The sequence below is a fragment of the Monodelphis domestica genome, chromosome 4 (genome assembly GCF_027887165.1).
Source record: "Monodelphis domestica isolate mMonDom1 chromosome 4, mMonDom1.pri, whole genome shotgun sequence".
NCBI classification, from domain to species: Eukaryota; Metazoa; Chordata; class Mammalia; order Didelphimorphia; family Didelphidae; genus Monodelphis; species Monodelphis domestica.
In genome coordinates, this window is record NC_077230.1 from 437,627,575 (window position 1) to 437,648,225 (window position 20,651).

General features: G+C 51.0%; 2 protein-coding genes across 5 annotated transcripts in view; one reads left to right on the forward strand and one right to left on the reverse strand.

Annotated features, from left to right (window-relative positions):
* WDR87 (WD repeat domain 87) overlaps positions 1-20,651 on the forward strand; it is a 66,836-nt gene that overhangs the window by 40,818 nt on the left and 5,367 nt on the right. For all 3 annotated transcript variants that reach the window (XM_056796524.1, XM_056796525.1, XM_056796523.1), the window contains 3 exons: positions 4,052-6,927; positions 7,534-7,829; positions 12,510-20,651. The exon at positions 12,510-20,651 is cut by the window's right edge and continues 5,367 nt beyond it. In XM_056796524.1, the coding sequence (XP_056652502.1) occupies positions 4,052-6,927; positions 7,534-7,829; positions 12,510-20,651 (11,314 nt within the window). The remainder of the gene's footprint in view (positions 1-4,051; positions 6,928-7,533; positions 7,830-12,509) is intronic.
* Positions 9,920-20,651, reverse strand: part of LOC130453987 (iron-regulated protein FrpA-like) — a 19,117-nt gene continuing 8,385 nt past the window's right edge. For both annotated transcript variants that reach the window (XR_008911673.1, XM_056796526.1), the window contains one exon: positions 9,920-11,172. The gene's annotated coding sequence lies outside the window, so the exon portion shown is untranslated. The remainder of the gene's footprint in view (positions 11,173-20,651) is intronic.

Genomic DNA, 20,651 nt, shown 5'->3' on the forward strand with positions numbered 1-20,651 from the left:
GTTAGGCAATGGGGGTTAAGTGACTTGCCCAGGGTCACACAGCTAGGAAGTGTTGGAGGCCAAATTTGAATCCAGAACTTCCCATCTCTGGGCCTGGCTTTCAATCTACTGAGCCACCCAGCTTCCCCCTGAGTTGATTTTTAATATTTCCTAAACTGGCCCTTTAATGTAATTTTTATTGCACTGTAATCAGGAAAGGATATGTATGACATTTCCACTTTTTTGTATTTGTTTAGTTTTTCTGTCCTACTACATGACCAATTTTTGTAACAGTGACATGCACAGCTGAAATATGTATTTTCCTTTCTATTTCCATTCAGTAATAATCAGAAGTCCATCACATAAAATTTTTCTAAAATTCTATTCAGATCCTTAACTTTTTTTCTTTTTTGGTTAGATTTATCTTGGACTAATAGAGGTAAATAAAAATACTCCATTATTATATTTTATTATTTGTTACTCCTTAATTCATTTAGTTTTTCCTTTAGGTATTCAGAATCTATTTCATGGGTGGATGTGTATTAATCATTTAAATCAATTCACTGTCTATGTTACCTTTCAGCAAAATGTAGTTTCCCTCTTTTTCTTCATTTTAAATCTATTTTTGTGGTTGACTTGTCTAAAATTACAATGGCTACTCCTGTTTTGTTGTTGTTGTTGTTTTCAACTGAGAGCTAATAGATTTTTCTCCAGCCCCTTATTTTAACTTAATTGTGTTTCAAGTGTGTATCTTGTAAGCAAAATATTTTTGGATTTTGCTTTCTAATCCATTTTGCTGATTTCTTCAGTTTTATGGGTGAGTTCATCCCATTCACATTCATATTTATGATAGATAATTATTTCCTTTCATACTATTCTCTTAGTTTTTTTCTTTTTGATACTTCTTTCTCCATGTTTGTTTCAAGTTATTATCCTTTTTCTTTTGTTCCCTTTTAAAAATTTTCACTGCCATCTTCCTAAGCTTAAATTTTATTTTGCTTATGACTAATTTATCCCTGAATCTACCTTGCCTCTTTTATTTTTCCTTTTGCTTTTTTCTTATTCTTATATATATTCCTGTTGAATTCCAATATATTTCTACACTCCTCCTACCCCTTCCATGTTTGTATATAGTTCTTTTTGTACAATTTGATTATGCTTTTGGAAATGGAGAAAACTTAGGAGGCTTGTGTAATTTACCAAGGGTTAGTATGAAACAGCTTGGGTTCAAAATCATGCCTCCCATTTCCCAGTTCAGGACTCTCTGATACCGCTTACCATGCTACCTCCAAAGCCTTTCTGAACTCTGTGACTCTCTGAAAAACTCCTTTATTGGGTAAGAATCAAGATAAGATGGTCTTTGAGGTTATTTTTCTCTCCCAATTTTCTCTGATTCTTTGTCCATCTTCAGCACACAAGGAACAACCAAGAAACATGAGTTTCAGAACAACAGTAAAGGAGCTCAATACAAATTCTCAGGAATCTGTCTCTTCCCCTATATATGCACACCACTACCACCACCACCACCACCATTTCCATAGCAAGTACTTTGAAATCTCTGTCATCATCATTATCACCACATCATTAGATTTGAGTTTCTCAAGGGTGGGAGCTATTTTTTGCTTCTTTTTCTATTCTCAGCACGTAGCATAGTACCTGGCATATAGTAAACTCTTAATATATTTTTTAGTGATTAACTTACTCCACCTACTAAGCTCAAAAGAATTTAAATTGGCCCTAAAATAGAGTGAGGAATGAAGGAAGGAGGAGGGATGAAGGAAGGAAGGAGGGAGGAAGGGAAGGAAGAAGGAAGGAAGGAAGGAAGGAAGGAAGGAAGGAAGGAAGGAAGGAAGGAAGGAAGGAAGGAAGGAAGGAAGGAAGGAAGGAAGGAAGGAAGGAAGGAAGGAAGGAAGGAAGGAAGGAAGGAGGAGGGATGGAGAAGGGACACAGAAAAGGAAAGATAGGGAGGGAGGGAAGGAGGGAGGAGGGATGGAGAGAAGGAAAGAGATAGGGAGGGAGAAAAGGAAGGAAGGAGGAATGGATTAAGTACTTACTATGTGCCAGACACTGTTCTAAGGGCTGAAAATACAAAAGGAAGACAGTTCCTGCCCTCAAAGCATTCTAATCAGGAAAAGCCACATGCAAAGGGAGCTGAAAAGCATGGGAGGTGTTGGGAATAATGGCTCTTAGTACAGAGGCATGGCTTTGAAGTCCCGAGAAGGGCAGGAACAGGACCAGGAGAGAAAAGTAGGTGGAGAGTGTCAAGTCAAGAGAAGTTAGCAAAAGTCAGGAAAATTAGTAACATAAATAAGACAGGTTAGTAAATTTGGAAAATATCATAGCTGAATGAAACAAGAGGCCAGTGAGAAAAGAGGAGGGCTGGCTGCTGAGTTTGGGTTCAGTTCCCAAAATGAAATTCAGTTCAGTGAGCGTCAAATTGTAACCTGAGATGCTCCCCACCCCAAGCTCCAATTGACTTTCCGAGTATGATGTGGGTAGGTATTGTTAGATAATAGTTTTTTGGGAAAAAAATAGGGGTGGGGAGAGGGGCTTTAATGGACTTAATCTAAGTCAGTAGTGAGATGGGCCAGCCAAGAGCTAACATGATCGTGGGCCGTCTTGCAAGCCAAAGCTTCCAGGTCGTGCTCCTCTGCTCTCTTGTCTGGGGCACTGTGTTCCAATCTGGACCCCATGGTTTATCAAAGACAGGAAGAAGCTAGAACAGAGGGCAGTCAGCCTGGTGGAGGGTCTCGAGCCCATGTCCCATGAGGATCCCTTAAAGGTGCTGGAGGAGAGCAGACATGATGAGTGAGGACTGTGTTCAGGAATCTAATGGGTGGTCTTTCCTGTTCTGCCACAGAGGGTAGAGCTTGGTGCAATATGAGGGTGCTGCAGAGGCTGTTAGAAAAACATCCATCCTAAGAACTGGGCTGCCCTGGGACAGGGTGGTGGACCTTTGCCCTCCTTGGAGGTCCTTGAAAAGTACCTGGGCAACCACTGTTGAGGGGAGGAGGGGGATTTGGATGAGATCTCCATTGAGCTTCCTTTTAGTCACAGATTCCAGCTATGTGCTTCTGCTCTCTTTAGCCCTCTCTCCCCATGGCTCTTTCTAGTCCTGGAAACTCCTGTACATTCTCTGTTTCTTCACCCTTCCTCAGTCCCAGGATATGAAGAGTCCAGGACGATGGGTCCCAGCCCTGTACCTTATAACTGTGACTAAATGTCTCTGGGCCAAAGAGGGTGGAGCTATGGATGATGAACAAGAATCTCTTGACTCCTGCTTCTCCTAGTGGTCTTCCAAGCTCTGCCTAAAAAACTCTGGGGGAAAGGTGTGTGTGTGTGTGTGTGTGTGTGTGTGTGTGTGTGTGTGTGTGTGAGAAGGGGACAGCAAAGTGGCTCAGTGGATTGAGAGCCAGGCCTAGAGATGGGAGACTCTAGCTTCAAATCTGGCCTCGGACATCTTCTAGCTGTGTGACCCTGGGCAAGTCACTTAACCCCATTGTCTAGCCCTCAATGCTCTTCTGCCTGTATTGATTCTAAGACAGAAGGTAAGGGTTAAGAAGAAAAAAAAAACAAAACCCAGGGGACCGAGGGTTCTGGACACCCTTCTACTTTGGGGGGAGTTGTTTTCAGAAAGTCCCCCTTTCGATGGAACCATAGCTCCCCAGGAAATGCTCCTTCCTTGGGCCATCTTTCTGCTTTTCCTGTGTTCTCTCTTCTGTGTCCTTCCTATGCTGCTTCTCTCTACCTTCTCCTGGCCCTTCTTTCAGACCTCACCTCCTCTCCCAGGTTCTCCCTGTCCATTGTTTTCTCCCCTTTCATCTCCTCTACTAGCTCTTCCTCAGTTCCTCCTTCTGTTCCGTCTCTACTGGAGTTCCTCATCGCCTCACCTACTATCCCTTTCCCTCTGCCTTTCCCCCCTTTCATCTCCTCTGGCTCTCTTGGGGTTGAGGCCAAGCCCTTTCACTTTCACTATGGTCCCTGGTGGGGGGCGGACCCCATATCAAGTCTTTGGTATCCTTCAGCTCGGTCATCCTTATCCTGCCCCATCCCTCTGTCTGTCTCCCTACAGGGAGTCGTGTGGATGCAGGAGAAGGCACGTGACTCCAACGTGGAGCAGTTTATGTACCCTCTGTCCGAGAACATACCTCCTGTGGAGGCGCTGGTACACACTGGGGAGCACCGGGTGCTGGTTGCCTACTGTGGGGACATGTTCCTTCGAGTCTTCGGGGACCACTCTCGGTTACTTCAGTGCTTGTTTACTCTGCCCTGCCGCTTCTCAATCAGCTGTCTTGCCTATGACCCCAAGTCGAAGATGCTGCTCTCCGGCATCAGTGGTGCTGTGGTCACGTGGATCATTGAGCCCCATGGGCGAGGCCTCCACATGGCCCAGCAGGTGCCCATGGCTGGCCGAGAGCTGGTGCAGAACATCAACGTGGCTGGCCCCAATGGGAACATGGTGGTGCTCTGTGAGAACCTGGTGCGCACCTTCAAGTACATGGGCCCGAAGAACTTTGAAGAGGCCCAGGTCTTCACTCCTCCAGGCAGCGGCTCAACCGTCACTTGTTCCTTCACCTGCATGGCCCACGGCTACATCTACGTGGGCAATAAAGCTGGCCAGATCCAGGCCTGGAGCCTTGACCGCAAGTGTACTTTTCACAAATTTCAGGCCCACTCCCAGGCCGTGGTGAGCCTCCGCAGCCGGGCCGAGGCCCACTCCTTGATCACTGCAGGGAAAGAAGGCCTGCTCAGGGAGTGGGACCTGACCCTGGGCAACCTCATTAGGGAACTGGACCTTGGGGAAGAGCTGGTGCAGCTGTATTTCTTTCTGTCCAACACCTTCTTCTCCCAGACCATCACCACCTTCTCCCTGTACCACCTGCCCTGCTTTTACAAACTCTTCAGTATCTGCGGGTCCGCTCCTAGGGAGGTGCGTCAGGTCTGCTGCGGCAACAAGCTTTCCCGAATCTGCTGCTTCACTCAGGATGGGCTCTTGCGCTTCTTCTGCCCTCTGACCGGCACGCTTCTGCTCCTGACCTGGCCCTTTGCCTACATGGACCAAATTGTCGACTGGACCTATGACCCTGACCGCGAGGAGATCTTCGTGGCCACGGGCAGAACAGATGTGCTGGTGCTGGATGCCAGCCGCTGCCCATGCTCGGCCAAGTACTTCTTGTGCCCCTCCCCACATGCTGATGACCGGGTGCACTGTCTGGCCTATGGGAGGCCCTATCTGGGTCGAGGGCTGGAGGGCTTAGTGTTCTGTGGGCACGAGAGTGGCACAGTGAGGGTGTTGTCTCAGCATAACTGTGCCCGCCTCGAGAAGCACCTGCACTCTTCGAAGGTGCTGTCGCTTGCGACCCTTTCTGGTGTAGCCTGCTCTAGCCAGGATAGCGCCCTGCTCTTATCCTATGGCATGGATGAATACTTGTACCTGTGCGAGGCTGTCCTCCAAGGGAGCATAGTGTCTCTAGTGACTCTGACTAGCATGGTCTCCAGCTGCCACCTTGATCACATAAGGATTCTGCCCAAATCTGTGTGCACCATCACTGAAAACCACACCCTGCGCATCTGGAACTACCAGGACTTTCTCTCAACCAACAACACCAAGGGGCGGGAGTTCTTCACGGAGACCAAAGCCCTGCACATGAACTCCATCACTTCCTTCGACGTATGCGCGGGCCTGGGCATCTTTGTCACCGGGGCCTCCGATGGCGTGGTCAAGCTCTGGGACCTTCAAGGCAAACTCTTGTCCACCTTCAAGTCAGCCATACATTTTGGAGCCCTCTGCTTTGCCAATGAGCGGGGAGACCTGATGGTTACCATCAACCAGAGCCTTTACATAGTGTCTTGTCTGATTTTGCTCCCTTCTCCCTACCTAAACCGCCTGATGTCAATGACCCTCGAGGACAAGGTGCAGGAGGTGCCCAAACCCTTCCTACCGGGTTTTTTCATGTCCTTTCGGAGCATATTTGTGCCCCGCTATGTCTACCTGGGCCATGGGCAGCAAAAGATGGACAGGTTGGATATCTTGCTCAACTCTAGGGCCATCGTATTTGACCACTCTGTCCCCTACGTGGTGCAGGATAAAGAAGGTCTGATCCTGTCCACCAATGACATGCCCTCAGACAGATCAAAACTCACATCAATGAGAGATCGTAGGAAGGAGAGCAAGCGCCAGGGGAAGATCCAAGCCCGCACGACCCAGATGTTGCCCTGGACCGAAATAAGCAAACTTCCATTGCTCCGCCGCTTTTTTGGCCAGGGCCGAAAGTGGATCATAGCGCCGGACGGCTACATCCCCAATTCAGTGGTGCGGGCTTTCCTCTGGCCAGAGGGCACGGCTGTCTTCCTGAGTTCAGAGGCCCCCGTGAGTCTGGGTGGCTTTGTGGAGGGTGCCGAACAGTTTCAGATGCTGATCACATCCACCAGGGTGAAGGAGGATGCTCACATCGCCCGGACGATTAAGGCAAGCCGCTTAAAAGCAAAGGAAGAAAGGGGCAGAGGGGAGCCCCGGGACGTCTTTGTGGACAACCGCACCAGGCTGTCCCAAGAGATGAGTGAGGAGGCTGTGGATAACCTCATCGAGTCCTTGCTCACCTTCATAGACACTTCAGACGAGGAGAGATACAGAAAGTGCATCAAGGTCCTGGGGCAGATCTTTGCTGCCTACCAAGTGTCGCCCAGGCTGCGGGCGGCCACTGCCAGACAACTGGTGGACTACACCTCCCACATGATGGCCAACTTCCGCAAGCTGGCTTGGGAGGCTCTGGAGAAGCTGGGCTTCATCAGCCACTTCTTTGCCATCCCCTTGGCCTGGGGGCTGCTGGACCCTGATGCAGAGGTGCGCCAGAAGGCCTGGGAACTGATGATGAGCTCCACCGGCATCAGGAGCAAGAAGTCGCTCCTCAACTTCCTCCAGGCCGACGACCTCTTCGTCCTACTGCGGTAAGCCTGGCAGAGCCTGACCCAGCCTCCATCTCTGGGACCCTTCCCAGCCCCAGCGTGCAATCTGGGGGACCAGCGCCCTCTGACTCTCTCTGGGCTACCCAGGGGGGCTCTTCTATTGCCCCTCCCCTGGGGCATGGGTCTGTGGTGTCCCCGGGGGTTCTGTCCCAGCGGAGAGGCAGAGCCTGAGGCTGATCGTGGGCCAGGCAAGGACTTGCTTTGGGCTGCAGACCTCCCAAGCTTCTTGTGGCCAGTCTGTGACAGAGTGTGCCCAGAGCTCTTGGGAATCCTGTCAGAGCGAGGATGCCCGGCTCTGGGGCTCTTCTGCTTCCTTGTGCCCAGGGGCCTCCTGGCTCTCCCACTGCCGTTCTTTGTTCTGAAGGCCCTCCCAGTTGGGTCAGGTCCGGGCTCTGATGGGCCACCTTCCAAGACTCCTGACATACAGTTCTCAGCTTGCTCCCCAGCAGCGTTGTCATCCCCCCAGTCCCTGCAATCCCTCCCACCCCGACATTTCCGGTTCCCACTGCCTGTTGTTAGGCCCCTCCTCACCCCGGGAGCGCCGGCGCAACAGCCGCTGATCTCTGCCTGGGCTCTTGGTTTCCATAGAGAGTACAACATAGGCAACGAGACGCTGGACCAGATCCTGGGAGTGCGGCCCAACGACATCCAGATCCTGGCCAACCAGGTGGAGCACAACCTCCAGAACAACCTGATCAAGAAGACCGAGGACAGCCGCACGTCTGTGATCCTAATCTTCTCCGACTCAGATGAATTCAAAGGCGAAGAGGCCTCCAAGGAGGAGCTGCCCCTGGACCTGGGCACCAAGATGGCCCAGGACTCGGAGAAGTTCCAAAAAGCCACCCGGCGCGTGCGCCGCCAGGGCTTCCGGAAGCTGCTGGGCGGTACGTATGTACGTGGGGCTGGCCCCGCCCTTAGCTTCCTGGTCTCGCCTGCCACCTCCCTTTCTGTGCCCTGAGGCAGGAGGCTCCATTGGAAGGTGTCTCAGGGGTGGATCAGAGTTCTTGAGGCCTTTTAAAAAACTATTTCATTGATTTTTTTAAACCCTTCATATCCACTCCAAGGCAGGGGAGCCGTAGAGACTAGGCAGGCTAGAAAGTGTCTGAGGGCAGATTTGAACTCAGGACCTCCTATCTCCAGCCCCCATTTATTTTTTTAAAAGAAGGGAGGGGTAGTTTGTTCCTTCGTAGTCCATCTGGGGGTGTGCAGCAGAGGTACCTCACACTTGTTTTAAGATGCATTTCTGCGATTATTGGGGATTTGGAGCATTTTCCCCATGTGGCTAGTGAGAGCTAGTAGTTCTTCCTTTGAAGGGAATGCCTATGCATGTCCTAGGCTCTGACCATTGATCAGCTGGGATTGTTGGTTTGATTTGATATTTAACTTTTTTCTTCAGATTTTATTCAGGGGGGGGGGGCACATTTAGAATTTCAAGTTGTCTCCCTCCCAACGGCACTCATTTTTGATCCATTTGATTCGGTTCTCTGTCTGTTGGATCCTGAGGCCTTTATCTGAGAAACTGGTTTTCAATTTTGCCCCCAGTTGGAGAAGGCCAAGATTGGATAAATAGTATGTGGAAGTGCACACACGCCCCCCCTCCCCCTGCCCCCAGCCTGTGTCAGTTCCCTCCCTGGAGGCGGAGAGCATCTTCCTTCTTGGTCATTCCCAGCTGGTCTTTGAACGGTATTGCTGTTAACTCTATACAACGGCCTCTTCTTCTCCCGCTGACCTCTCTTCGTATTTCTTGAACTCACCGGCTCGTCGTCGTTTCTGACAGCACAGTAGTATTCCATCACAAGCAGACACCACAATTTGCCCAACCTTTCCCCAGGCGATGGACATCACACCCACCGCCCCAGAGGGAGATGCTATAAACATGTTAGAACATAGCAGTTCTGTGCCCAGACTCCCTTGGGAAACGGACCCGCTAGTGGCATTGCTGGGTCAAAAGGCAACAACCCCCTGGCTAGGATTCCAAGGTACCCTCCAAAATGCCTGGATCAGTTCCACCTGATCTTATTACCGACCACATTTTTCCATCATTTGGAATTTTTGCCCATCTGCTAAGTGGCAAGATGGTACTGCAGAGTCGTTTTAATGTGCATTTCTCTAACCAACAATGATTTAGAACATGTTTATATAACTTTGTTTTTTTCCCCCTTTTTTGGCCTGTTCTGATCATTTATCAATTGGGGAATGAGCTTTATTTTCTAAATTTGATTCCATTTTCTATCCATTTGAGGTACGAGGCCTTTATCTGAGAAACTAGCTTTAAAATCTGCCCCCCCCCAATTTTCTGCTTTCCTTCTAATCCTGTCTACATTTAAATTCATCATCCCATCAAAATTATCCTTTTTTAAAGATATTTTATTTTTCCCAATTACATATAATAACACTTTTCCGCAGAATGTTTTCCAAAATAAGATCCAAGTTGAAAAGGATCCATTTTACATCCGTTAGGCTCGCTTTCTCTTGTCTCTTCATAAATTCTACTCGCCCATAAATCTGATAGGTAATATTCCACATGTTTTCAATTTACTTATGCTATCTTCCCCTACGTCGAGGTCAGAGGCAAAATGCTGTAATTGTGCCTAATTTCTGAGACTGCTTTCCAGTTTGCCCAGCAATTTTTGCCAGAGAGTGAGCTCTTTTCCCCAAAGCTTAGATCTTTGCATGTATCAAGCAGAAGATTACTAGCGCCATTTACTACCATGAATTCTTTCCCTACTTTATTCCATCAAGCTACCATTTCTGGTTCTTAGCCAGTACCAGCTAGTTTTCATAACGACTGACTTATAGTACAGTTTAAGGTCTCGTTCTGCTAGATCTCCTTCCTTTACCCTTGTTTTCCCCCATCAGTTTCTTTGATGTTCCTGATCTTTTGCTCTTCCAAGTGACTTCTGTTTTATTTTTTTCTAGCACAATAAGATAATTTTTGGCAATTCATTGGGATGGCACTGAGTAAGTAGATGAGTTTGGGTAGAATTGGTATTTTTATTATATTGGCTTGGCCCACCCATAAATAATTTCTATTTTTTCAATTCTTTAAACTTGATTTTGTATAAAAAGTGTTTTACCATGATATTCCTATAGTTCCTGAGGGCTTGATCTGATCTTGAAGAACCCTTCCAGCTTGAAGATGAACGTGTTCTATTTGTGGGTGGTGGCAAGGTCCAGGGTGTAATCATCTGTGTATGTGTGTACACCGAGGGACTGAGTGGTTAGGGTATTTGAGGGAGAGTCAGTATGTATGTTGGGGGAGAGAGAAATATTGTGAGCCAGGGACGAAACTCATTGGAAAAAGAAGGGCAGTGACGGAGGGGGTTTTTAGACAGCAGCTACCAGGATTTTGGTTGGGTGGAGATATGAACAGCGTAAACCTCAAAGAAAGAGGTGACTTCATGATTGAGGAGTCGGGAAGAACTTGGAAGTCTCACTGCGGAGCAAGGAAGATTCCAGCTTCCCCACCTGAGCTAGTGAGCCAAGGAGGGTGAATGAAGGGGCAGCCAGGAGTGAAGAGAGTGTCCAGGAAAGAGGTGTCATGGGGGGGGGGTGGAGGGGGCCAGGTGTCAGTCCATAGGAAATGGAAAGAGTGGGAATGGAATAGATTTAAGATGAAGTGAAGGTTGTTGCCTATGGGACAGAGGGCACAGGGGAAGGGCTGAGTGGAGTTAGGTTGGAACTTGGGGTGGTAGGGGGTGGTCATGGGGAATCATTGGGGGATGGGAGAAGGGGATTTGGACAGTGATCTCTAGGGGTTCAGAATCACTGGGATGTATAGGGTGGGACCAGGTGTGTGAGAATGGTCATCACTGAGTGGAAGGTGCCAACAGAAGCTGAAGATCAAGCTGGAGATAACTGCAGTATGAGACTGGGTGATCAGAACAGAAGTGGGATGATCTTTTATCTGAGAAAAGGGGGGTGGGATGGTCTTGGTCAGGCAGACGTTATACTAGGTGCCCTCTGAAGGTTCCAGCAAACATTCCTGCCCCCTCCGGTTTGGATCCACTTAGACATCTGTATATGTGGTGGGAATAAGGACTGGCATCCTTTCCAACACCAGCCTTTTGATCTGGAAAGGGTAAGAGCTGACTTGGCGACCTCAGAAGGGTCTAATGAGGATGTGCTGATTCCAAGAGGGTGGCTTCTTCTGATGTAGTACTTTAGGGAGCTATGACTTAAGAGTGCTCCTCCCAGAAGACCCAGGTAACACAAGAGCCATCACTCCTAATTGAGAAATAAGGAAACTATTGGTTAGAGGGCAGAAGGGGTTCCCAAGGCTGCACATCTGGCAGGTGATGGCACTATGCCTCAAACCCAGGGACTGGAGAATCATATTCTCTTGGAGTGATACCATTCAAAAGCCCCTTAGAAACCACATAGTCCAGATGAGGAAATGAGACCCAGAGAAAGGAATGATACTCCTAAGGACATGCACTTATTCAATAATGGCTTCCATTTGAATCCAGTCAGTTCTCTGACTCAAAAAACTAGGGCATTTTCCATTAAGCATGCTGCCTAAGCTTCTCTAGTCCCCAATTCCTCCCAGACTCTGAGCTAAGAAGGAAGCCAACAAAAGGACCATGGCAGTGACAGCAAACCTGTGGCATGGGTGTCAAAGACTGGCACATAGAGAGTTCTCAGTGGGCACTCAGTCACCCTTCCTCCCCACCCCTATTCCCCCAGAGTTCATTATGAGAAAGGCAGAGGGACTCAGGCAGAGCTGCTCTCCTCCCCCTTTCCACCTGTCTGAGGACATTTTCCCTATCCTTCCCCCTCTGCCCAATTGAGGTGGGAGGGAGAAAGTGGGCAGCTCACAGGTAGCAGAGCTAGAGGGGAGCAGAGCACTCAAGCCACTCCCTTTCCCCTCTCTACATTCCCTGAAGACATCCCTCAATTCACCTGTCCCTCCCTCCAGCAGCTCCATGGGAATGCTTCCTCCCTCCCTTGTGTGGGGTAAGGTGGGGGGCAGGGCATACCCAGCATGTGGAGGCGGGGAGGGACATTGCACTTGGTCTCTGGGGAGGGGTGGCCAGCATAGCACTGTCTCTAAAAGGTTCACCGTCATTGGCCTATGGTAAGAGACCAGGGCTCCTCTGATACTTCTTTCCACCTCACTGATTGGTTGTCTGCATTCTGGAAGGTTTCCCACCCCCAAAGAGGCTGATATAACCCATCATCTAGATGATCCCTAATAAGGACAAGGATTAAATGGTACAGAAGATGAACATGAACTGGGAGGAGAAGGAAAATAAACTTGAAAGGGTAGATTCTAGTGTCCATGAAGTGCTGTGTTCCAAGGGGTAGAGAGAGGTGGTGGGAAGAATTATTGTTGGACAGAGATTCAAGGCTAGGTTACTCATTCTAGTTCAGGGAGGAAAGAGTTAATAATTACAGGACTGGTCTTTTTATTATGACAGCCTGTGTTCTACAGGTCCATCCAGTGTGGAAGGGGCAATGTGGCCAGAGATGGCATCTACCTGACCTGGTCCATTCCCCTTGGGCTACAGGCTTATACACTTGGGCTCTCCCTTTAATGCTCCATTTCCCACTATCTCCTGTAGTCAAAACTCGAAGAAAATCAAGAGTTAGGAAATCAAGAGACGAGGCACTTGAGAAAGCAACAGAAGACGAAGCTGAAAAAAGAAAAGAAGAAGAAGAACTTGAGAAAGAAAAAGAGGATGCTGAGAAAGCAAAAGAGGATGCTGAGAAAGCAAAAGAGGCACGCAAAAGATCAAAACAACTCAAAAAAGTAAAAGAAACCAAGAAACCAAAAGAGAAAGCCAAGAAATTAAAAGATGAGGCACAGAAACCTGGAGCTGTCGGGGAAGAAGAGGTTGACCAAGGTAAGGAATACATCTCAACAACCCCAACCTCTCAACCAGAAGCCCTGCCGACCCCTGCAGATGTGAGCCTAAAGTTAATGAGAAAAACCAGAGGCAAAAGGGGCAAGAAAAAGAGAACAGAGCCTAAGAAGGAGGAGGACCTTGAGGAAATAGAAGAAGTGTCCCTCCCCGACACAACGCCACTGGAGCCTGAACAGGAGCCGGTTCCTTGGAGGGATGACATTTGCCGACTCATGTCCCTGCGTATTTCCACCTCACAGGAACTCATAGCCAGAGACTTGAGCAGGGAGCTGGTGACCTTGGCCCGGGAGGTACTGGTTGACCGGGAGCCCAGCTGGGAACTCTTTAGGGAAATCTGCCCCATATTAAAGGAGCCAAGCAAGGAAAAAGTTGAAGTTGCAAGTGTAGAGATGGAAGGAGAGGTTCAGGAAGGAGAAGCAGCTGAGGAAGCTGAGGAAGCAGAGGAAGCAGAGGAAGCAAAGGAACTTCCACACCCCAAAAAATCCAGGAGGAAGAAAGTCTTCTTCATTGACAATCAAGATCTCACAAAGCAAGAAATGAAACTGGCCAAGCAAGAGAAGAGACTGGCCAAGAAAGAGAGGAAACTTGCCCAGCTGGATCATGAGCTGGCTTTAGAAGAGAAGAAGCTTGCGCAGAAGGAGGAACAACTGACCAAAGAACAGGAAATCCTGTCCAAGGAACAAGAGGAACTGGTTCTGGAGGAGATGAAGTTGGTCAAGGAAGAGATGGTGCTGAAAATGGAAGAGAAACTCCTGACCCAAAAGCACCCAAGCTTTGAAGATGTTCAGTTGCTCAAAAAAGAATGGAAGGCAGAAAAAGAGGAGGCTGAATTATCTAGGAAAGAAATGAAGGCCAAAGAAGAGAGCAAAGTGCCCACGAAAAGAAAGAAACAGGAGAAGAAGTTGTCCGATGAGAGAAAACTGAGCAAGGATAAGAGAGAACGTGCCAAGAAGAGAATGGAAAAAGCTCGGGAGGACAGAATTCAGGCCCTAGAAGAGAGGATACAAGCCCAAGAAGAAAGAGAAATGTCTGTTTTGGCAAAATATGCCGCGGCAGAAGAAATGAAGGCAGAGCAAGCCCCAGAGCAGTACTTTTTGTCCCCTGAAAACCAGGATATTTTGAAACTAGAGAAAAGCCTGACCTCAGCAGAGCTAGAACTGGTCCGGGATGAAAGAAGTCACACTCAGAAGGAGATAAAGCTGACTCAGAAAGAAATTAAACTGCTGGAGAAGGAGATGGAACTGAGCAAACTGAAGAGAGAATTGCCCCAATTGGAGGCAAGGCTGCTCAGGGAGCAGCAGCTTCTGGCCTTTCAAGAAGGCCAAGAGAAACAAAGGAAACCAAGTGTCAAGAAAAGGAAGCAGCACATAGAGGAAGAAGAGGAGGTGTCCATGGAAAAGACACCAATTGCAGTGGCAGGAGCCAAGATCCCAATGCTGAAGATATTCAAGAAAGGTGAACCAACAGAGGGTGAGGAAGAGGATAAGCTGGCCCAATGGGAAAAAAGTCTGTTGAAGAGAAAACGTGAGCTGAAGGCAATGGAGTCGCAGATGGAGATGGAGATGCTAGAGGAGATGGAGATGCCAGAGGAGATAGAGGAAGTGGAAAAAAGGCTGTCCATTGAGAAGAGGAGGCAAAAAGTGGAACTAGAAGAGGAAGAGGAGGAAGAGGAAGAGGAAGAAGAGGAAGAGGAGGAGGAAGAAGAGGAAGAGAAGAAGCTGCCCAGGAGGAAAAGAAAACTGGGGGAGGAAGAAAGCAGAAAGTCTGTGGAAGCAGAGCTCATGCAGCCAGTGAAAGTAGCCAAGAAGAGGAAGGAAAGAGAGGAGCTTGTAGAAGACTGGGGGGAGGAAAGAGAGGAGCTGATGGAAAGGGAGAGACTCTCTAAGGAAGAGCCGAGGGTGATCCCTGGAAAAAAACAGGAGGTGATCTCTTGGAAAAAACGGGAGGTGCCCTCTAGGAAAAGGCGGGAGGTGCCCTCTGAGAAAAAATGGGAGGTGCCCACTGGAAAAGAGCGGGAGGTACCCTCGGGGGAAGAGTGGGAGGTGTCCTCAGTGGAAGAGCGGGAGGTGCCCACTAGGAAAAAGAGGGAGGTGCCCCCTGGGGAAAAGGAGGAGGTGCCCCCTAGGAAAAAGAGGGAGGTGCCCCCTGGAAAAAAGAGGAAAGTGCCCTTGGTGGAAGAGTGGGAGGAGCCTTCAGAGGAAGAGTGGGAGGTACCCTCAGGGGAAGAGCTGGAGGTGCCCCCTGGGAAAAAGAGGGAGGTGCCCCCTGAGAAAAAGAGGGAGGTACCCCTAGGGAAAAAGAGGGAGGTGCCCCTTGGGAAAAAGAGGGAGGTGCCCTCTGGGGAAGAGTCAGAGGTGCCCTCTGGGGAAGCACGGGAGGTGCCTTTTGCAAAAAAGCGGGAGGTGCCTTCTGGGAAACAGCCAGAGGTGATCCCTGGGGAAGAGCCAGAGGAGCTCTCTGAGGAAGAGCTGGAGATGCTCCCCAGGAAAAAGCGAGAGGTGCTCCCTAGGAAAAAGCGAGCGGTGCTCCCTAGGAAAAAGCGAGAGATACTCACTGGGGAAGAGTGGGAAGTGCCATCTGGGGAAGAGCTGGAGGTGCTCCCTGGGGAAGAACCAGGGGTGCTCCCTAGGAAAAAGCGGGAGGTGCCCCCTGGGAAAAAGGAGGAGGTGCCCCCTAGGAAAAAGCGGGAGGTGCCTTCTGGGAAACTGCGAGAGGTGATCCCTGGGGAAGAGCCAGAGGTACTCTCCGAGGAAGAGCTGGGGGTACTCCCTAGGAAAAAGAGAGAGGTGCTCCCTAGGAAAAAGCGAGAGATACTCACTGGGGAAGAGTGGGAAGTGCCATCTGGGGAAGAGCTGGAGGTGCTCCCTGGGGAAGAACCAGGGGTGCTCCCTAGGAAAAAGCGGGAGGTGCCCCCTGGGAAAAAGGAGGAGGTGCCCCCTAGGAAAAAGCGGGAGGTGCCTTCTGGGAAACTGCGAGAGGTGATCCCTGGGGAAGAGCCAGAGGTACTCTCCGAGGAAGAGCTGGGGGTACTCCCTAGGAAAAAGAGAGAGGTGCTCCCTAGGAAAAAGCGAGAGATACTCACTGGGGAAGAGTGGGAAGTGCCATCTGGGGAAGAGCTGGAGGTGCTTCCTGGGGAAGAACCAGGGGTGCTCCCTAGGAAAAAGCGGGAGGTGCCCCCTGGGAAAAAGGAGGAGGTGCCCCCTAGGAAAAAGCGGGAGGTGCCTTCTGGGAAACTGCGAGAGGTGATCCCTGGGGAAGAGCCAGAGGTACTCTCCGAGGAAGAGCTGGGGGTACTCCCTAGGAAAAAGCGAGAGGTGCTCCCTAGGAAAAAGCGAGAGATACTCACTGGGGAAGAGTGGGAAGTGCCATCTGGGGAAGAGCTGGAGGTGCTTCCTGGGGAAGAACCAGGGGTGCTCCCTAGGAAAAAGCGGGAGGTGCCCCCTGGGAAAAAGGAGGAGGTGCCCCCTAGGAAAAAGCGGGAGGTACCTTCTGGGAAACTGCGAGAGGTGATCCCTGGGGAAGAGCCAGAGGTACTCTCCAAGGAAGAGCTGGGGGTACTCCCTAGGAAAAAGCGAGAGGTGCTCCCTAGGAAAAAGCGAGAGATACTCACTGGGGAAGAGTGGGAAGTGCCATCTGGGGAAGAGCTGGAGGTGCTTCCTGGGGAAGAACCAGGGGTGCTCCCTAGGAAAAAGCGGGAGGTGCCCCCTGGGAAAAAGGAGGAGGTGCCCCCTAGGAAAAAGCGGGAGGTGCCTTCTGGGAAACTGCGAGAGGTGATCCCTGGGGAAGAGCCAGAGGTACTCTCCAAGGAAGAGCTGGGGGTACTCCCTAGGAAAAAGCGAGAGGTGCTCCCTAGGAAAAAGAGAGATATACTTACTGGGGAAGAGTGGAAAGTGCCATCTGGGGAAGAGCTGGAAATGCCCTCTGAGGAAGAGCCAAGGGTGCTCCCTAGGAAAAAGAGAGAGGTGCTCCCTAGGAAAAAGAGAGATATACTCACTGGGGAAGAGTGGAAAGTGCCATCTGGGGAAGAGCTGGAAATGCCCTCTGAGGAAGAGCCAAGGGTGCTCCCTAGGAAAAAGCGGGAGGTGCTCCCTGGGAAAAAACGGGAGGTGCTCCCTAGGGAAAAGCGGGAAGTGCCCCCTCAGGAAGAGGCAGGGGTGCTCCCTAGAAAAAAGCTGGAGATGCTCCCTAGGGAAAAGAGGGAGCTGCTCCCTAGGAAAAAGCCGGATGTACTTGCTGGGGAAGAGTGGGAGGTGCCCTCTGGGGAAGAGCTGGAGGTGCTCCCAGGGGAAAAGGGGGAGGTACTCGCTGGGGAAGAGGGAGAGGTGCACCCTGCAAAAAAGCGAGTGCGTCCTACAAAAAAGCGGCAAGTGCTCCCTGGGGAAAAGTCAGAGGTGCTTTCTGAGGAAGAGCTGGAGGTATCCTCCGAGGAAGAGCCAGAGGTGCCTCCTGGGGAAGAGGCAGGGGAGCTCCCTGAGAAAAAGCAGTTGGTGCTTCCTGAGAAAATACGAGAGGTGCGCCCCAGGAAAAAGTGGGAGGGGTTCCCTAAGGAAGAGCCAGGGGTGCTCCCTGAGAAAAAAAGGGAGGCTCTTCCTAGGAAAAGGCGGGAAGTACTCCCTGGGGAAGAGCCAGGGGTACTCCCTGGGAAAAAGGAAGTGCTGCCTCCAAAAGAGCCACAGGTACTCCCCAGGAAAAAGTGGAAGGTTCTCCCTGGAGAAGAGCCAGAAGTGCCCTCTGGGGAAGAGTTGGAGGTTCCCTCTGAAGAAGAGCTGGAGGTGCTCCCTGGGAAAAAGCGGGAGGGGCTCCCTGGGAAAAAGCGGGAGGGGCTCCCTGGGAAAAAGCGGGAGGGGCTCCCTCGGAAAAAGCGGGAGGGGCCCTCTGGGGAAGAGCCAGAGGTGCCTTCTGAGGAAGAGTTGGAGGTTCCCTCTGAAGAAGAGCTGGAGGTGCTCCCTGGGAAAAAGCGGGAGGGGCTCCCTGGGAAAAAGCGGGAGGGGCTCCCTGGGAAAAAGCGGGAGGGGCCCTCTGGGGAAGAGCCAGAGGTGCCTTCTGAGGAAGAGTTGGAGGTTCCCTCTGAAGAAGAGCTGGAGGTGCTCCCTGGGAAAAAGCGGGAGGGGCTCCCTGGGAAAAAGCGGGAGGGGCTCCCTCGGAAAAAGTGGGAGGGGCTCCCTCGGAAAAAGCGGGAGGTGCCCTCTGGGGAAGAGCCAGAGGTGCCTTCTGAGGAAGAGTTGGAGGTTCCCTCTGAAGAAGAGCTGGAAATGCCCTCTGAAGAAGAGCTGGAGGTGCTCCCTGGGAAAAAGCGGGAGGGGCTCCCTGGGAAAAAGCGGGAGGGGCTCCCTCGGAAAAAGCGGGAGGTGCTTCCTGGGGAAGAGCCAAAGGGGATTTCTGAGGAAGAGTTGGAGATGCCCTCTGAGGAAGAGCCAGGGGTACTCCCTAGGAAAAAACGGGAGGTGCTCCCTGGAAAAAAGAGGGAGGTACTTGCTAGGGAAAAGCTGGAGGTGCCCTCTGGGGAAGAGCTGGAGGTGCTCCCTAGGAAAAAGCGGGAGGTGCTCCCTAGGAAAAAGCGGGAGGTGCTCCCTAGGAAAAAGCGGGAGGTGCTCCCTAGGGAAGAGACCGAGATGCTCTCTGGGGAAGAGCCAGAGGTGCTCCCTGAGAAAAAAAGGCAAGTGCTTCCTGGGAAAAAGCGAGAGGTGGTCCCTGGGAAAAAACGGGAGGTGCCCTCTGGGAAAAAGCGGGAGGTAGTCCCTGGGAAAAAACGGGAGGTGGTCCCTGGGAAAAAAGGGGAGGTACTTCCTGGGGAAGAGCCAGAGGTTCTTTCTGAAGAAGAGCTGGAGGTACCCTCTGGGGAAGAACCAGAGGTGTTCCCTGGGAAAAAAAGGGAGGTGATCCCTGGGAAAAAGCGAGAGATGCTTCCTCGGAAAAAACGGGGGGTGCCCTCTAGGGAAGAGCTGGAGGTGCCCTCTGGGAAAAAATGGGAGGTGCTCCCTGGGAAAAAACCTCGGAAAAAACGGGAGGTGCTTCCTGGGGAAGAGCCAGAGGTGCTCTCTGGGGAAGAGTTGGAAGTACCCTCTGAGGAAGAGCTGGAAGTACCCTCTGGGGAAGAACCAGAGGTGCTCCCTGAGAAAAAAAGGGAGGTGATTCCTGGGAAAAAGCGAGGGTTGCTCCCTCGGAAAAAACGGGAGGTGCCCTCTGGGAAAAAACGGAAGGTGCTCCCTCGGAAAAAATGGGAGGTGCTCCCTAGGGAAGAGCCGGAGGTGCTTTCTGAGGAAGAGCTGGAGGTACCCTCTGAGGAAGAGCTTGAGGTGCTCCCTGGGAAAAAGCGAGAGATGTTCCCTGGGAAAAAGCGGGAGGTGCTCCCTCGGAAAAAGCGAGAGGTGCTCCCTGGGGAAGAGCTGGAGGTACTTTCTGAGGAAGAGCTGGAAATGCCCTCTGAGGAAGAGCCAAGGGTGCTCCCTAGGAAAAAGCGGGAGGTGCTCCCTCGGAAAAAACGGGAGGTGCTTCCAGGGAAAGAGTCAGAAGAGATTTCTGAGGAAGAGCTGGAAATGCCCTCTGAGGAAGAGCCAAGGGTGCTGCCTCGGAAAAAACGGGAGGTGCTTTCTGAGGAAGAGCTGGAAATGCCCTCTGAGGAAGAGCCAAGGGTGCTCCCTAGGAAAAAGCTGGAGATGCTCCCTCGGAAAAAACGAGAGGTGCTCCCTCGGAAAAAACGGGAGGTGCTTTCTGAGGAAGAGCTGGAAATGCCCTCTGAGGAAGAGCCAAGGGTGCTCCCTAGGAAAAAGCTGGAGGTGCTCCCTCGGAAAAAACGAGAGGTGCTCCCTCGGAAAAAACGGGAGGTGCTTTCTGAGGAAGAGCTGGAAATGCCCTCTGAGGAAGAGCTGGAAATGCCCTCTGAGGAAGAGCTAAGGGTGCTCCCTAGGAAAAAGCGGGAGGTGCTCTCTCGGAAAAAACGGGAGGTGCTCCCTCGGAAAAAACGGGAGGTGCTTTCTGAGGAAGAGCTGGAAATGCCCTCTGAGGAAGAGCTGGAAATGCCCTCTGAGGAAGAGCTAAGGGTGCTCCCTAGGAAAAAGCGGGAGGTGCTCTCTCGGAAAAAACGGGAGGTGCTCCCTCGGAAAAAACGGGAGGTGCTTTCTGAGGAAGAGCTGGAAATGCCCTCTGAGGAAGAGCTGGAAATGCCCTCTGAGGAAGAGCTAAGGGTGCTCCCTAGGAAAAAGCGGGAGGTGCTCTCTCGGAAAAAACGGGAGGTGCTCCCTCGGAAAAAACGGGAGGTGCTTTCTGAGGAAGAGCTGGAAATGCCCTCTGAGGAAGAGCCAAGGGTGCTCCCTAGGAAAAAGCTGGAGGTGCTCCCTCGGAAAAAACGAGAGGTGTTTTCTGAAGAAGAGCTGGAAATGCCCTCTGAGGAAGAGCCAAGGGTGCTCCCTAGGAAAAAGCGGGAGGTGCTCCCTAGGAAAAAACGAGAGGTGCTTTCTGAGGAAGAGCTGGAAATGCCCTCTGAGGAAGAGCCAAGGATGCTCCCTAGGAAAAAGCGGGAGGTGTTCCCTCAGAAAAAACGGGAGGTGCTTTCTGAAGAAGAGCTGGAAATGCCCTCTGAGGAAGAGCCAAGGGTGCTCCCTAGGAAAAAGCGGGAGGTGCTCCCTAGGAAAAAACGGGAGGTGCTCCCTCGGAAAAAACGGGAGGTGCTTTCTGAGGAAGAGCTGGAAATGCCCTCTGAGGAAGAGCTGGAGGTGCCCTCTGAGGAAGAGCCAAGGGTGCTCCCTCGGAAAAAGCGGGAGGTGCTCCCTAGGAAAAAACGGGAGATGCTTTCTGAGGAAGAGCTGGAAATGCCCTCTGAGGAAGAGCTGGAGGTGCCCT